The sequence below is a fragment of the Rhinopithecus roxellana genome, chromosome 18, assembly GCF_007565055.1.
Source record: "Rhinopithecus roxellana isolate Shanxi Qingling chromosome 18, ASM756505v1, whole genome shotgun sequence".
NCBI lineage: Eukaryota > Metazoa > Chordata > Mammalia > Primates > Cercopithecidae > Rhinopithecus > Rhinopithecus roxellana.
The window spans coordinates 6,639,607-6,657,469 of record NC_044566.1 but is presented as its reverse complement, the minus strand read 5'-3'; the positions used below and the strand labels follow the sequence as shown (position 1 = coordinate 6,657,469).

At 54.8% G+C, this 17,863-nt stretch overlaps 1 protein-coding gene across 1 annotated transcript; it reads left to right on the top strand.

The window, feature by feature from the left end:
- The first annotated feature begins 1,654 nt into the window (after positions 1-1,654).
- C18H13orf46 (chromosome 18 C13orf46 homolog) lies at positions 1,655-16,511 on the top strand. Its single transcript, XM_030921870.1, has 7 exons — positions 1,655-1,981; positions 4,784-4,835; positions 6,233-6,398; positions 6,479-6,526; positions 7,606-7,653; positions 9,740-9,807; positions 16,403-16,511. The coding sequence occupies exons 1-7, from the start codon at positions 1,792-1,794 to the stop codon at positions 16,467-16,469; spliced, it is 639 nt and encodes a 212-aa protein (XP_030777730.1). The 5' UTR covers positions 1,655-1,791; the 3' UTR covers positions 16,470-16,511.
- The last annotated feature ends 1,352 nt before the right edge of the window (positions 16,512-17,863 follow it).

Genomic DNA, 17,863 nt, shown 5'->3' with positions numbered 1-17,863 from the left:
TGTTCTCGTGGTCATGAATAAGTCGGAGATCCGATGTAAACGTTTTATAAGGGGTTTCCCCATTTGCTTGATTCTCATTCTCTCCTGCTGCTGCCATGTAAGAGGTGCTTTTGCCTTCCGCCATGACTGCGGGGCCTCCCCAGCCATGTGGAACTGAATCCATTCAACCTCGTCTTCATAAATTGCCCAGTCTCGGGTATGTCTTTATCAGCAGCACAAGTACTGACTGATGCACCCACCAAGAGACGGCAGGTGGCTTTGTGGAGACCCCAGGGACACCCATTTGCTCTTGTTGCTCCAGACGACCCAGCACTTGTTGGAGAGAGACGGCAGCCTCCGCTCCCATCCTGGCAGCATCCGTGGGACTCCCAACATCAGAGCGTCCAGAGCAGGTGCCTCTGAGGAACCGTCCCAGGAGGCCAGGCAGTGCCAGAGTGTACATGAGGCCAGTGCTCTCACCCTGCACCCACCACTTAGCCAAAGAGCTGAGGCCTCCTGGGCGCGGAGCGGCTCTGGGCTCTTCAAAAGAAGAGACCGGAAGGAGGGGAGGCTGCGGCCTGGGGGTCACACCTGCTTCCCCCAGACACTGAGGAGCCCTGGGCACAGGAAGCGGGTCCTGGGGGGCGCCGGCTCGCAATGTGCCCGTGAAGGGGCCGCCCAAATAAGCCACGCCCTTGTAAGGGTTGTTTTGAGCTGAAGCAGCCGTCCATGAGGATAAGAACGCTGCTTTCTTCTGGCTCTAGAGAGCGTCTTCCCTGTGGGGTGTTACCTCCTCTTTCGGGAAGGAAAGGCCATTCCCAGCCACACAGACCGTGCTGGAGTGCGCGTGCCTTCCTCCAGCCCATCTGCCGATTTTAATTCTCAGGCCCAACCAAAGAACCCTAAGAGGTAAAACGTTGCCTCCCCACCCACCGTGGTCTGGAGGCTGGAGGAGACGGCGCGCGCTGGGGATTTTCTGTTCGACTCAATACAGGCTGAACGCTGTCCCGGCAAATCCCCGTGCTGGAGCTGTGACCCCATGACCCTCAGGACCCCAGGGTGTGGCTGCGCTTGGGCGTGGAGCTGTAGAGATTGTGAAGGTAAAGCGAGGCCATGCTCGTGGCCCTGACCCCGGGTGGCCGGCGTCCTTATGAGAAGGGGAGACGAGGACGCAGCACACAGGACAACCCCGTGAGGACACCGAATATGTCCTCTTCGCACCAAGGAGAGAGCCTCGGGGAGCCAGCGCTGTGAAACACCTTGCCCCCGGCACTGGAAGGAATAGGCTCCCACCGTTTAAGCCGCCTGCCTCAGCAAACCCACACGGACCACCCGGAAAGGCCTCGCCGGAGCCCCGGCCACAGCAGGGTTTCGTCCTGGTGCCGTGTGGCTGGGGAGAGGCGCGGGGCCGGCAGCGTTTGCAGCCCACCACTGCCTGCAGGGGCTGCCTTTGTCTTCCTGAGGTATCTGTGTCCTGTTTGCCCTGATAGGGAGAGAAAGACTCCAATACCCCGTCAACCGAGGGAGACCCACGTCTGTGCTGGAGGGAGCCTTGTTAGGGCCTGATGCCCGTTCCCCGCCCTCCAGGGTGGAAAGACCAGAGACGTGAAAACACAGAACCCGCCCCAGCCCCGGCCTGCACAGAAACCACGCTGTGCTGCCAGGCACCAGCCGATCTTTGGCCTCTGACCTTACAGTGATGTCACAGCAGCCCCCTGGCAACAGCGCACCCAGCACCTCCTGACTACTCCCTGCGGGACAGCTGGGTGTGAGGGTGGCAGCCTTGCGCTTGGGCCGAGGCTGGGCTGGAGGATGGAGAAGGACACGGGGAACACACACAGGAGGCACCGGCCCGGCCCCAGGGTCCTGCCCTCAGGAGTGGCCCTTGGGCACCTCAAGGTGGCCAGCAAGGCCTCTGAACTTCAGCGGAGCAGGAGCCTGGAAGGCCTGCAGCCCAAAGGGGACCCTCCCAGCCACCCTAGGAAGCCTCGCAAGGAGCCGGGTAGGGGCTGTGGGGCCGCGGGGAGCGGGTGGACGGCGCGGCTGCTTCACCAGGCCCTGAACCCAAAGTACCCACGTCAGGGCCCAGCCAGTTAGAAAGTCACTTCCCAAGGTTAGGGACGCGCCGAGACAGCCCCAGGAGGTGCGATGACATGTGTCCAAGGCGGGGCACAGCCCAGCGTCCTACATTTTAGGGGGACGTGGGGCATCAGTCGGTCCCTGTGGGGGGTACGCTGGTTCTGTCCAGAAAAGGACAGCCCGGAGCAGGAGGGGCTCCCAGGTGGTAGGCAGAGGAGACACAGGACTGCATTATTCTGGGTCTCGAGCAGCCTTTCACTGAACACACGATTTGCACGTGAGGGTTTAGCGGGAGAGTCCCTTGTACCCTAGTCCGGCTCAGTGACTGCAGTTTCACATAAGCAGCCCGGAGGGAGCCGTCAGACGCACTTGTCTCAGGAGAGCAGAGGGAGGACGGTGATCTCTGTCCCCGGTCAGCACCTGTCTGTCTGCATTCCCAGCGTGAAACTCCACAGAACTGCTTGGGGCAGAGCTCGTGAGGCTCGCAGGGCATTTCCTCCTGGGTGAAGAGGATGGGAGGCGGGTTTGCCTGACACATTCCCAGCCTGACTCTTCCCCTCAGTGATTTGGGGCCCAAGACTCGTTTTCCTTCCACAGACAGCAGGGACCGGGCCGGGCCTCCTGCCTCCCACTGCCCTGTGCTCAGAACGCTAAGGGTGGAGGAGGGGACCATTCCAGGTCCACACCTGTAACCCACCCAGGGCTGCTGGGAAGGCCTTGCGCTGCTGGGGCGGAGCTGTGGGGCTCCAGCCGGGCACAGCCAAGGGCAGGAGGGGTGAGAGGAGGGCAGGCCCGGGACCCTCATGGGCCTCCAAAGCCAGCCGACGCCTGGAGAGAGGACCATGGCCAGGCCCCCCATTTGCAAGGAGGCCCTGGGTCCCTGCCAGGAGCCTTGGGCCTCGCCCACCAGCGAGGAACCCGCGTAGCCCGTGTTTGACATAGATGGCTTCTAGACCGCGAAACATGTAGGCTGCATCTGTGTCAGTCCACACTCGCCAATCATGTTTCCAGGTGTGCTGAACGGAGAGTGGCCTGGGCCTGGGCATGGTGCTAGAGTCACCCCCTCACACCTTGAATACCAGCCCACAGCACAGGGCTGAAGGGCTGACACGGAGGTGCGAGCGGGCGTCCTCTCCTCTCCTCTCCTCTCCCCTCCCCTCCCCTCCCGCGGCCTCGGCAGCTCTGCCTCCCCTTCACAAAGGTGGCCACGGGGCCGTGGAAGTGGAACAGCCCAGTAGGACTCAGGGTTTGCTCAAGCCCTGGGGACAATTTTAAGAAGCAATGATGTAAAAATATGTGTTCTCTGAGTTTAAAAATCCAAAGATCTGCTATTTGGGGGGGTGTGAGCAGTCAGGAGGCTGCATCCCACCTCCCTCCCCGCGGGGTTCCCTCAAGACGTGTAAAGTTCTCAAAAGAATAAGTTACACCAAGGCTGCTTAGCAGGAATTTAAGTGGGGCGGGAGCAGGTCTTCAACAATGCTGCCCGGTGCCACCGCAGTGTGGACTTAAACGCCGGGATCGGACGGAGGGACCAAGCCCCATCATGGCTGACATTTCCCTCAACACCTGCTGGATTTGCCCAAAACCGCATGATGGGAGGAGCCGCAGCAGGGAGACCGGGCTTCTGTGTGGCTGCTTGTCCTGTCGGGCAAAGACGTCCACCCTGCACAGCCTCCCCCAGGCAGCAGCACCCTCGGGGTCTGAGACCATGGCCCAGGAGCGCATCTCCTGGGAGCTTGGTGGCTGCCCCCAGGCAACTGAAATTCTGCCGGAGAAAAGCAGGAGGCATTTCCAGCCCTGTGACCCAAGGAGATGGGCCAGGCCTTGCTGACCACTGGTAGAGTCAGATGTTCAGCTCCTCGCCCCTCACAGACTTGGTGGGCTCGAAGACATGCACAGTGCCACGTGCACCCACAGGTGCCTGGATGTGTGAGACGCCGCGTCCACATCACAGGGAGGCCTCCAGGATGCGGGAGAGGTGGGGTGACCGACTTCACGGGGGACCCGTGGGGGCAGAGGGTGTGTCTGGGCCTGGGCCACTCGGAGCACAGGAGGCCAGCGCTCACGGAGGGCGGCCCAGAGGCATAAAGTGGTCCCGAAAAAGACTACTAGAAACACCCCGCGATGCACCTCGGGGAGCCCGGAGAAGCTGGGGGGTTGGTGGATGCGCCTCGGGGAGCCCGGAGACCCCGGGGGGTTGGCGGATGCGCCTTGGGGAGCCCAGAGAACCTGGGGATTGGTGGATTTTCCTGGACAAACCAAGAGGGGTTTCAGGTCCCACCTGTCCGTGAGAGGAAGCCTGGGTGGAGGGTGGTAGCCGCATGGGCAGGTCTTGGGGGCTTCTCCCACCCTCGTGCTCAGCTGCCTCCAGCCAGCTGCGCTAGGACAAAGAGGAATGGCAAGAGGTCCCAGAGCCTCTTGCGTTTACTGTAAGGCAGCTGGCCATGCCTCGCCCTGCGTCCTGCAGGGAGAAGGTGGAGCCGGGGATGGGCTGAGCTGCTGGGACTGAGCCAGGCTCAAGGTCCCGGCACCAGGCTGTGGAAAGTGCTGGTAGCAAATACAGGAGGGGTCGGGCTTGGGCACGGGTGGGAGAGAAACTCAGGTTAGCCATAGCCACGGCGGAGAGTTGAGCTCTGCCGTGGGTGGCTGTGGGTGGCTCTGGGCAGGTCCTGAGCTCCGGTAGGTGTGGTGTGATGGTGCTGACGGCTCTGTCCTTCGTCCCCAGAGTCCGAAGATCAAGGGAAAGACCCAAGCAGTAGCGAGGAAGATGTCAGCTGGTAAGTGGCCTGTCCGGCGCTGGCCTGGGTGAAGGCAGAGCTGGGAAAAGTGAGGCGGACACAGGAGAGGGTGGGGTGTGGGGGTGGCACCCAGGCATCAAGATAGACACTTAGAAGGGGACTGAGGGAGCCCTGGGTCCTGAGAAGACCCTGCCCAGGTCCTGGATGGCAGGGCTGGGAAATCCTCCTTATTTTGAGAGAGAATTCAGTGTGGGAACAGGGCCCACCTGTAGGGGGTGGTATCCTCAGGACTCAGGCCCTGACCTGAGGGTCACAGCTGCATCCCTGTCAGTAGACACCCCATGGCCCTCTGGGGAAGGAGGCGGCGTCTCACTGGTGGACTGCCGGGCCAAATCTGTATATAAACAACTCGAGTGACCCTTTAGGGAGAGGGGCGTGGGGCCCTGGACGGCACAACCTCACTTCGTACCGCCGGGTTCTTGCCTCCTTGCACCTCGCATCCTGTCCCACCCCAGCTCTGGTTCTCCTACCCACTCACCCTCTTGCCATCAAAGAAGACTTAAAAGTCATTGAATTCCTCAAGAATTTGTCTCCGATCTAACAAAGTCGATTTGCCAGCACCATGGACAAGGCACGGGCCAAGTCCGCCTTCTTTACAAATGGCTCCCGTAGAGTGGAGACCAAGGAAGGCGTCCAGTCGCCAAAGTGGCCAAAGGTGCCGTCAGTTGGTGAGAGTGAGTGTTCATGCGTTAGAGCGATGTGTGAGGCGTCTGGAGCCCCCACCCTGTAGAGCTCAGGGAAGCTGATGGCCTTGGTGAGGGCAGTTGAGGTGGGAAGACCACACACCTTTAGGGTGGCACAGCTGAAAGTGTCTGCTCACGTTGGCCAAGTCAACACCCTTGGCCAAGTCAACGCCATTGCAGATGGGGCAGAGCCCGTCATCCTCACTGCCTGTTGGTTCCTCTTGCCCCTGGCCACACACCACAGCAGACCACAGAAGGGGTTACCAGGTTGGTGTGAGTAACAGCAGGGCCAGCCACGGACCCCCCAGCCTACTGGCTGGCACAGCCCATTTGGTATCCACATGGAGTGAGCTGTGGATCTGCCACAGGATGGCTGCACCTTCTCACCAGATTTTGGTTCTTTGAGCAAGGTTAGAGGTTGGCTGTAAGTAAATTGGTTCCCAGTCCAGACCCTGGCAGTACAGGGTAAGTTTTCCAGCCAAGATGGGTCAGCAGAGGGAGCCAGGAGGGGCCAGGCTGGGGGCCCCTTCAGAGCCAGAACTCTGTGCCGGGTCAGGGCCCCTCATAGGCGCCCACGGACCCCAGGGGCACCAGCCAAGAGCCCAGGGAGACAGCCCTGGAGGAGACCAGGAGCTGCCTACAGCTGTCTGCCATGACACCTCTTCCAAACCACTTTCCCTGCTCCTCCTGCAGTCAGGAAAACCTAGTACAAGACAAGAAGGAAAGCTTCGGCACCCTTGGGAAGCTGGGTCATGAGAGTGGAAAACGGGACCCAGAGAGGGAGAAGAGCAACTCGGAGGCCAGCACGCAGGAGGCACGGGAAGGCGAGCACGCGGACGGAGGCTCGCAGGAAGCCAAGGTCGGGCCACGCCGAGGAGCGGTGCATTTTTTACCTCTTGTCTTGGAGCCCAGCCTTCACTTACTTCTTTGGTCTTACAGGAACAGGAGGCAAAGTCCATAAAGCTAAATGACCTTCAGGAAAAAGAGGCAAGAGCTTTTCCCTTTAGTAATAGAAGTAAGATGGGAGGCCTGTCCAAGTAGGAGTTCTGCTGGAGCCTGGGCCTGCCCGGGACAGTGGCCTGGGGGTCAGCTCAGCAGGCACCAGGCTGGGAAGCTGGACTGGGCCCCACTCTCTCCCTAGAGAGGCCAAGCTCTGAGACTCTTTGCCCTATCCCAGGGCAGCCAGACCCCCACTTGCCAAACGTGCACTCACTAAAGGTGTGTGAGGCCCTGAGAGGAGGTACCCTCAGCTTGACCTTGGCCCAGAAAAACCCCAGAGCCCCAGCTTGATGTGCTGTCCAGGAACACGTTGTGCTGTGGGGATTGTCACGAGGCCCTGCATGAAGGAAGGTGGCTTTTGTTCTCCCTCCAAGCTGTGTGGTGGGGATGGGAACACAGCTGGACATGGTGCTTGCCAGGCGGGCTTTGGGTTCATTCCAGGGCTCTTGGGAAGTCCTGCACCCGCCCCCAAACACTGCCCTCGGAGTTGACTCAAGTGCCCCCATTGGGTACACATTCTGGGCTGGCCCAGGCGCCCAGTTAGAGGCCTTGGGGCAGCAAAACCCTGAGCCACTGAAGCCGTTTGCATCCCGGGGGGGGGGGGTCTCCTGCTCCTTGGTGCGGAGTGTGGCCCACAGGCAGGCTGTGGGGGCAGGAGTGCTGCCTTGTCAAACAGGGCTGGGGGGGAGCAGCTGGGCTCCCTAGCTCTGGGCATTGCCCCATCTCCTGGAGGCCCCAGTTCTCAGATGGTGAGATTGGAGGAAACTCTCTGGAGTCTCAGGGCCCTGATGGGAGGTGATTAGGGAGGGGTGAGAAAGCCGTGTCCCCCTCCATCTCTACTGCCAGAGCTGGCCATGGACACCTCACAGTCCACACTGCCATCAGCTCTGCCCAGCGTCCCAGGAGCCCTCGTTCAGCATGGCCAGGATCTGAGGGCCTGATGGTCATCACCAGGGTCTGCCCCAGCTGCCCCAAGGGCCAGGAGCCACTGTTCCTCCCAGGGAATCAGCGTTCCTCTCCAGCTCACCCAAGCCTGCCATCCACACCTCTCTGGTTTCCATTTGCAGAAAACATCTGTGTTTGTGGAGATTGACCTGGGAGACCATGCTGAGGAGGTAAAAATGGAAACCCCCAAGACAAGCAGAGCCAAAGCCATCAGGAAAGGGCCTGTGCTGCCTGGCAGGGCCAGCCTTGGAGGCTTTTCTGGGAACTTGCCCCACAATAGGCATGTGTTGGACGGGGAGGCAGAGACCTGGGGCCAGCAGCTCCAGGAGAGCTCCCTGGTGTTGAGGATTGGTCTAGCCTCTTCCTTACCCTCCCACACTCCAACTCACACACACTTCAGCACTATCAGAGACTCTGGGGCCTGGGTTAACCCTCAAGGTGCCCGTGGGTCCTCAGAACCTCTTGTGAGATCACGTTGGGGTGGTGAAAAGGGCACAGACCTGGAAGCTCAGAGACCGGGCTTTGGTAGATGTGTGGTTCTGTCAGTAAATGCTCAAAACAACTCATCATACTTCCCTGTGCCTCAGTTGTCTCCTCTATAAAGTAGGAATCATATTAGTACCCGCATCCCAGGGTTATTTGGGAAAGCTCTCAGAGCAGTGCCTCATACCCAGGAAAGCTTCAGTATGGGGTATCATCATCATCACCACCATTACTATCATCACCATCCACACCATCATTATCATATCACAACCATCACCATCATCATCATCACCATCAACATCATCCCCAAAGACATCATCACCATCATCACCATCATCATTAATATCACCATCATTATCACATCACCACCATCATTCCCATCACCAGCATCATCACCACCATCACTATCATGACCGTCATCACCACCACCATCATCACCATCACCATCGTCATCACCATCACCACTATCACTATCACCATCACCATCACCATTATCACCATCATCACCTTCACCATCATCCCCACCATTATAATCACCATCATCATCATCACCATCATTATCACAACCATCACCAGTATAATCACCATCATCATCACCATCATCATTATCACAACCATCACCAGTATAATCACCATCATCATCACCATCATCATTATCACAACCATCACCAGTATAATCACTATCATCACCATCATCATTATCACAACCATCACCAGTATAATCACCATCATCATCATCACCATCATTATCACAACCATCACCAGTATAATCACCATCATCATCATCACCATCATTATCACAACCATCACCATTATAATCACCATCATCATCATCACCATCATTATCACAACCATCACCAGTATAATCACCATCATCATCACCATCATCATTATCACAACCATCACCAGTATAATCACCATCATCATCACCATCATCATTATCACAACCATCACCAGTATAATCACCATTATCATCACCATCATCATTATCACAACCATCACCAGTATAATCACCATCATCATCACCATCATCACCACCATCATCACCATCACCGCTACCACTATCACCATCATCACCATTATAATCACTGTCACCATTATCACCATCATCACCACCATTATCACCATCATCATCACTCATCACCACCATTATAATCACCATCATCCTTATCACCATCATCACCACTGTTATAATCACCAGCATCATCACCACCACCATCATCATCTTTATCTATAAAAGGAAGAGGCTGACTTAATGACCTGTCTGGGCCCTTCCAACACTAATATCTGGGGTATGTTCCTCCATTTCTTTGCTGTGGTGAACAGTCATCATTTTGGAAGTTTCTTGAAGTTCTTTCTTGGCAAGTTTAAGCTCCTTCCTGGGGTTCAGTTATTTTCCAAACTGCACCTTCTCTCCCTTTGGCCCTCAGAGCATGCCCCAAAGCAGAGAGAGCCGGTTATTAACCCCCAACAAGGCTATTCTTGGGGCACATGAGTTCTAAGGACTCAAGGAGGGCCAGCCAGTGGCACAGTTGGGCTGACAGGCCAGACCTGGTCTTCAGTGCAGGAGCCCGGCCACATCAAGGGTGCAGTTCCTTGGTCAGGTTCCCCTAACTGGAAATGTTCAGACAATAGAGAGCCCTGTCTGATGGGAGGTCATCCAGGCCCAGGCAGCCTCTGTGCCCTGGCCTGATCCTCCAGCAGGTCCACAGGCTATACCCCAGTGCCCGTGGCTGACACCTCCCATCCCTTAAACGTCTCCACTCCCCACAGGTGGTCTCTGACGCCGAGAAGGAAGAGAAGCCGTTCCAGATGGATGTGGGAGATCTGTCAGAAGACGAGTGAGTGATGCTTGTGGGCTCACATTAGGTGGGGGTAGGAGGACTTTCACCCCACCACAGTTTCTGATGTGCCCACCATGCCTTGTGTGTGGTGGGCAGAGCCGAGCCCAGGCGGTCCCCCCTTCTCCCTGGGTGCTGCCGAGGCTCAGCATCTACCGAGCCTGAGGGGCTGAGGGCAACAGGACATCGGACCTTGGAAAGGCTCAGGGATGAGCTTCACGATGCTCCACCTCACCCCATAACCAGGCTGTGTCTCCTACCGGTGAGCCAGGAAAAGGACCTGATGAGAGGGTGGAAGAGGAGGGAGAGGAGGGAGGAAGGAGCGGGGAGAGGTGATAAGTGCATGTACTGGCTTCTCCTGTTTAGGTTTTAGCTGCAGACTTGGGTCCTGCAGGTGGTGGGAAGCCGTGCATGCATGCTGGTGTCACAGCCAAGCCGGCTGCTCTCACAACAAGCCTCAGGCCCTGGGGCCGGGGCAGCCTTCAAAGAGATGACCCGTGTACCCAGGCTGGATGCTGTGTAGGTCCAGGGAAGCCCCAAGACTTCCTGAGGCCCCGAGGCCCTCAGCCATGAAGAGGGGTGTGGGGAGGGAAGACGTGTCTGGCCCATTGAACGGGCCCATGTGTCTATAGCGTTTTATTTTAAACAACACACGAAAATACAAAAAGCAATAGTCCAAATGCCTACCACTCAGAACTAACAGTTTATGAGTATCTTGATTTATTACAGATTTTTTTAAAGGATGAATTGTTCTATTGGCTTTGTAAAACAGTCACATGATACTAAACCTTCTTTCAGCCTGTAATCCCAGCACTTTGGGAGGCTGAGGTGGGCAGATCACGAGGTCAGGAGATCGAGACCATCCTGGCTAACACGGTGAAACCCTGTGTCTACCAAAATACAAAAAATTAGCCGGGCGTGGTGGTGGGCGCCTGTAGTTCCAGCTTCTCGGGAGGCTGAGGCAGGAGAATTGCTTGAACCCAGGAGGCAGAGGTTCCAGTGAACCTAGATCGCACCCCCGCACTCCAGCCTGGGTGACAAGAGCGAAACTCCATCTCAAAGGAACAAAAAAAAAAACCTTCTTTCAGTTATATTAACATTTTAACCAGTCATTTAAAATAATGGCAACAATGTAGAATAGCAAAACAGAGAGAAATGTTTAAAAATCACCCCAGCTTCCACCTCTTAAAAGCACACGGGAGCACCTGACTTTTGACACTAAGGACAGGGGCTGCAGCTGAGGCTGAGGACAGGGGCCGAGGCTGAGGATAGGGGCCGAGGCTGAGGACAGGGGCCGCGACTGAGGACGGGCTGAGGCTCAGGACAGGGGCCGCGGCTGAGGACAGAGGCCGCGGCTGAGGAGGGGGGCCGCAGGTTGAGGACGGGGACCGCGGCTGAGGACGGGGGCCGAGGCTGAGGACAGGGGCCGAGGCTGAGGACGGGCTGAGGCTGAGAATGGACTGAGGCTGAGGACAGGGGCCACGGTTGAGCACAGGGGCCGCGGCTGAGGACGGGGACCGTGGCTGAGGACAGAGGCCGAGGCTAAGGACAGAGGCCGAGGCTGAGGACAGGGGCCGCGGCTGAGGACGGGGGCTGTGGCTGTGCCTGCCAAGCGGCCTCCTTGCCCAGGGCCAGCTTTGACAGCTGCAGCCTTCAGCCCCCTGCTGGTCTGGCTTTGCTGACGGATTGCTGCTGTGATGATGGCAGCACTACCTGCTCTCAGATTTTTATGTCTCCAGCGAGAGAAAGTCCTCGAGAACAATGCACTCTGCCCCACTCTGCCCTAACTCAGCAGAGTCTCTACTTCTTTTGGCTCCAACATAACCAGGTTACACTGGCTTTCACTAGGACATTGGGGTTGTTTTGACTCCTGAGTCTGGGCTTAAAATGGACAGGTATTTTCCAAGTACAGCTCTATTTTTCTCATCATTTCCTGGTGCTGGATTTGGCAATCGGCACACAGCTGGATGGCTGTTTTCTGCCCCAAGCTGGACAATCCTGGGTCCAAATCTCCTGGTCTCAGCCCCCATCCCCCCTGACTAAGCTGTCCCGGAAAACCTGCCCAGTGCGGCTGCTGGCAGCGATGAGCAGACGTGGCTTCTTAGGTTTGCTACCTCATCTCACAAATTCACCCTTTGGATCACCGTCCAGTTGCATTTACAAGACCCAACACTGATTTCCCAATACCAGGAAGGCTTCTGCCCAGGAAAGCCAAGAGTCCTCAGCCATGGCTATAATGAATGGGCGTCAGCTCACGTGCACACTTGTGTGTTCATTGGAAAATGCTCTGGCAGGCTCCATCTCTCTCTTTCTCTTTTTTTCTTTATTTTTCTTTTTTTTGAGACAGAGTCTCGCTCTGTCACCCAGGCTGGAGTGCAGTGATGTGATCTCGGCTCACTGCAAGCTCTGCCTCCCAGGTTCATGCCATTCTCCTGCCTCAGCCTCCCGAGTAGCTGGGACTACAGGTGCCCGCTACCATGCCCGGCTAATTTTTTTGTATTTTTGGTAGTCGGGGTTTCACCATGTTAGCCAGGATGGTCTCGAACTCCTGACCTCGTGATCCACCCGCCTCAGCCTCCCAATGTGCTGGGATTACAGGTGTGAGCCACCGCGCCCAACCTCCATCTCTTTTTTAATTAGCATGATCTGGATTTTCTTTTTCCTAGTGTTGCCTTTTCCTGTACCCACCCAACACAATACATCCCCAGGACTGTTAGAGGGAACCTACAGATCACGCAGAGCACTGCACACTCCACAGCATCACAGTAACTACAGATTGGAAAAACACTTGACAACCAGTCAACAAAACTGGAACCACTTTTGTATATTATTTAATTAATTGTGCTCTTAATATTTCCCACCTTTTTGTACCCCTATTTATTAGAGTCCTTTCCACAAAAAGCAGTTTCTGACTAGAGTTGATTATAAATGTTTTTAGAGAATAATTCAGAACAATGACTACAGATGCAAAACCTTAGAACAGCCATGGTTACAATTTGATGAAAGCTTCTAACCAACAAGAAAGTAGATATTTCTGTTACACGTAACATTGTAAGAAAACAACCAAAATCATGACTGCCAGTGTCACATCAGGACTGCCAGGCTTCCATAAATTTTACATAATCTTTAGAATATTCACATGGATAACAGGCCCATGCAAATGTAATTTACAATTGGACGTTATCAAAATTATGACTGATATTATATTAATATAAATGTATGTAATTTTTAGAACATTTATATCAATAACACGCTCACAATTATAACTGAAAGAAGGTTTAGTATCATTTATCATTTGATGATGCTACCCACTGAGTTTTACCAAATCGAATTGTTTAATCTGAAAAGACTTTATGTAGGATTTTGATTCTGTGGAAACCTGCGGAAGACGTCAAAAGGTTCAAAACAATAAAAACAGAATTACAGATCATTTAAAAATAATAGTCACTCATTTAACCAGAGCAATTATCAAAAGACCTCACAGGCAATTCAGAAAGTTACATTGCTATAAAACCGTAAGTCTTTTAAAGCCCAGTTGTCTTAAGTAATCAAAATTTAATAAAGATAATGCAGAAATTATCTTGATAAAATATAAAATATTTGTTTTTTAAACCAGTTACCAAAAGGTACAGAAAAACCTGCAGTGTGATTGCCTCTCCTTGAGGGAAGCCCGTGCAGGTAACCTGGAAGTCAGATCTGATGAGAAGGGCACTGGAACCTCGCCGGACCCAGGAAAAGCATCTCCAGGGCTGTTGGTGTGCACTTGATTACAGAGGGCAGTAAACAAGGAAACTAGGGCCTTGAGCTGGGGAACACACAGCTCTTGGTAACAGCATGAGAAATTTTCTGATTATGTTGAACAACTCAGATGTAGCGAGAAAAGCCAAGTGTATGAATTGAAGCTGCACTTAAGGAAAACGTTGCTTAAACAGCAGAGTTAGAACTGGAGGAAAAAGTTGCAAGACTTGACAAAAAGTTTAAAGGAGAAAGTTGTTATCCCAGGCCTTCTTAAGGGGAGAAAGAGCTGAGACAGCCATACACGATCTGCAAACCACACATTGCAAGGGACAGCAGAAGCTGAGTTTCTGAGATGTAGATCTGAGCAGTTTCAAAAGAAATGATTTCAGAGTTAAAAATCAAAACCTCTTGCAATTTCATTAAGAGCAAACCAGTACTTCAAGGAAACTTTGTGGTGACATAGGGGACCAATCTTTAGTTTTGTATTAATGTATATTTAATATCATAGCTCAATCTTTTTTTTTTTTTTTTTTTTTTTGAGACTGAGTCTCACTCTGTCGCCCAGGCTGGAGTGCAGTGACGCCATCTCCACTCACTGCAAGCTCTGCCTCCCAGGTTCACACCATTCTCCTGCCTCAGTCTTTGAGTAGCTGAGACTACAGGCGCCCACCACCACATCTGGCTTATTTGTGTGTGTGTGTGTTTTTTTAGTAGAGACGAGGTTTCACCGTGTTAGCCGGGATGGTCTTGATATCCTGACCTCGTGATCTGCCTGCCTCGGCCACCCAGACTGCTGGGATTACAGGCATGAGCCACCATGCCTGGCCCAAAGTTCAATCTTTAGAAAGACATATAAATAATTCCCTTTTAATCACAGCCAACTTACACACATAATTCTTTTCATAAATTATCTTTTCATAAACCTTATCATGACTTTTACAGACCATTCTGACATGCCTGGACTTTCTGCTTTGTCCTACACATCTTTTTAAAATAACCAATCATTTTACTTCAGGATAAAAAGAGAGAGAACTTGTACAAGTCCACATGTTAACTCTATCCTCGCAGATTGCCATTTGAGCTCCGAATTTTCCTTGATATAATTTGCTCATTGGTTTAAAATAAGCAAAAGAATGGGCCAGTGACAGCCTTAGAAAGCCTGGTATGCCTTCATGTTTGAGAACACCATTTTTGGCCATTTCTTCATTAAATCTCCTTTCATGAACCCCTCCCATCTAGAAGGGCTCTGTGTGTCACACGCCTGCTGGGCACTGACTGAAGGTTGGTCATCCAGTGCCTGTTGTTTGACTTTGCCATGCTTTATTGCCCACTGGGAGATTAAAAGGGGAAGCACCTGCTCAACTTGGCCAATCAGACAGCCTCACACGTCCTAGCCAATCAGACAGCCTCACACATTCTACCCAATCAGACAGCCTCACACATTCTACCCAATCAGACAGCCTCACACATTCTACCCAATCAGACAGCCTCACACATTCTACCCAATCAGACAGCCTCACACATTCTACCCAATCAGCCTCACACATCATTTATTCCTAGAATCTTTTCCTTTTCTTCTTTTTTGAGACAGAGTCTCACTCTGTCACCCAGGCTGGAATATAGTGGTGTGTTCCCAGCTTACTGCAAACCTCCACCCCCTGGGCTAAAGTGATTCTCCTGTCTCAGCCTCCCAAGTAGCTGGGGCCACAAGTGCCACCATGCCCAGTTAATTTCTTATTTTAGTAGAGATGGGGATCTCCCTGTGTTGGCCAGGCTGGTCTTTAACTTCTGAGCTCGAGTGATCTACCTGCCTCAACCTCCCAAGTGCTGGGACTATAAGCATGAGTCACAGCACCTGGCCCCTAGTATCTTTCAACTAGGAGAGTTTTTCTCCTTAACAAATGAGAAGTCTCCATCAAGAAGTGGGAGTGGTGGCTGAAGAAACTCAGGGCTGTCAGCCAAGCAGGAGGTCTGAGCCCTAGCACAGCCCCAGGAGGACCCAGGAGAGACCCAGGGGGACCCAGGAGAGACCCAGGAGAGACTCCAGAGGACCCAGGAGAGACCTCACCATGTGCAGCTGTGCAGGGGCCAGAGCCCCAAGGGCCTGTGCTGGGGCCAAGGTGCCAGGTCCCTGCAGTGTCCCAGGCAGTCCTGGGCAGCCTGCCAGGAGTCCCTTCATGGGCACCATGATTGCCAATTAAGGAAGAAAAATCAAGCTTTTCAAGAGTTTGTTTTACATGGAAGTCTTAGTGAGGACTGTGCACTGAGGCCGTCACCTGCAAGCCGTCTGTCCATTGCCCCACGCCGCGTTTCTGTTCAGGGTTCCTGGACAGGCGGCGGGGGCTGGGCGCTTGCAGAATCACATCAAGGTTTGAGTGCGAGAGCATGTTTGGCTGTGGATTACAGAGGCGTAATCACGAACTGCAGCAGACGTCGTGTGCGGGAAAAGGCACAGACCCAGGTCACTGATCTTTTAAGAACGTAGTGGCTCCAGGCGGAGATGGAGGCAGGGCCCATGTGCTCTGTGCTGTTTTGTCTTCAGGCATCCTTCTGGAGACCCGCATGTCCTCTGAGTCAGGGTTCAAGCAGAAACCAGCAAACTGGGCTTCTCGTCCGCCACTCACCACAGCCCCTGAGGGCTTGATGAAATGGGATGCATGCAGAGATGCAGGGGAGACCCCCAGTGCGCTTGATGAAAGGGGGTGCATGTGGGGTACAGGGGAGACCCGCCTGTGCTTGATGAAAGGGGGTGCATGCAGAGTGCAGGGGAGACCCGCCAGCGCGCTTCGGGGTGCCTGTGGCCACAGTGCCAGCCCAGGACCCTTTCTCACCCACCTGCCCTCCTCTTGGCCTGCAGGATGCACACCAGCTGGGTGTGCTGCATCCCGTACTCCACCAGGAAGAGGGAGAAGGAGAGCACCTAGTGCCCCGGAGAAGGTGCTCAGAGCTTGACGAAGAAGAGGAAGGAGGCGGGGTGCGGAGGGGCTGGGGGCACCAGTCAGAGGGTGGTCGGGCCACCTGCTTGCCACCCAAGAGCCTTCTCTGCCAGGCACTGAGGTTCCTGTTTTCTTCTTGTGGGACTGGCCAGGCCTGGAAGGAGTGAGCTCACAGACCACGCCTTTGGACTAAAGATCCTGCCAGCCCTGAGCAATGCTGGGGCGCTGTTGACCACACCAGGTGTGAGCCACGCCTGAAACCCACTGCCCACTGGGTGAGTGATGATGTGACCTTAACACAGAATAAATGACGGGAAGAGACTCTTCCTCTCCACCAGCCGGAGGGGCTCTAGCCCCTTCCTGCCCTGGCCTCTTGCTCAGTGGCTTGCTGGGTGGGGACAGAGGCCCCTGGGGCACAGCAGGGGAGGCTCAGCCCTTTGTGGGCCTCATGGGAGCTGCAGCTCCTGGAAGCCCCCCCACCAGGCAGGGGTGAGAGGTGCAGGGCAGGATGCAGCGTCTGCTGTGTCGCCAAAGTCCCTGCAGGAGCCGGGAGCACAGTGGACGCTGCTGAGCGCCCCGGCTGTGGTGCTAGCACTAGGATCTGTCCCCGGAGGGAGCCACGTGCTCCCCGCTCAGAGGAGGAGAGGGTGTCTTCCCCAGGGGTGTGGGGGGCTCCAGGACATGCCTGCAAAACAAGTTCCACCAGAACCCACCCAGAGCTCTGTTGTTCAGACACGCACGCATGCATATTCATATGTACACGACACACACATGCTCGCACATACCACACGCATGCACAGCAGGGCACGGGCAGGTGACCTGCAGCATCTCTGATCCGGGTGCCTCTAAGGCCTCAGAGGCCACAGGCACAGATGCTGTGTGCACTGTCTGTCCCCATGGAGACACATGGGGGCCGTCCCTGTGGTGCAGACGAGAACACGAAGGCTCACGGAGGGTGAGCTCTGCCCATCACTCAGCCAGGAAGGGGCCCTTTTCAGGGAGCCGCATGACACGCAGAGCTTGTCCCCTGGGTACTTCGCTCTGATCAAAGTGGGGCACCATCCAGGCTGAAGAGAGAGAGAGGATCCCCAAAGCCAGCACCCGCCCTTGACTGGAAGACACCACAGAAGATAAGTGCCCACCAGCCCCAGTGTCACCGTTTCCCAGACAACTGGAAAGGGGCCCCGGACCAGCTGTCCTGGTGGGTGCAGCCCTGTGGTCCACCTGGTAAAGCGAAGCCTCCACGTGGCTGAAGAAGCCAGACAGCTGTGGCCTGTCCCCTGTGAGGCGAGGGTCGCTGCCATCCTGGCTGCCAGGCAGTTGGGTGTGACTCAGTTGTGGCCTCTGACTGTGCCAACCAAAAAGGCACCCAGAGAAGCTCC

Excerpts from the sequence above, each read along its gene's own strand:
- C18H13orf46 (XM_030921870.1), top strand. The coding sequence starts at position 1,792 with ATGGAGAAGGACACGGGGAACACACACAGGAGGCACCGGCCCGGCCCC. Across the intron at positions 1,982-4,783 it reads GAAGCCTCGCAAGGAGCCGG|AGTCCGAAGATCAAGGGAAA; the intron begins GTAGGGGCTGTG and ends CTTCGTCCCCAG. Across the intron at positions 4,836-6,232 it reads AGCGAGGAAGATGTCAGCTG|TCAGGAAAACCTAGTACAAG; the intron begins GTAAGTGGCCTG and ends CTCCTCCTGCAG.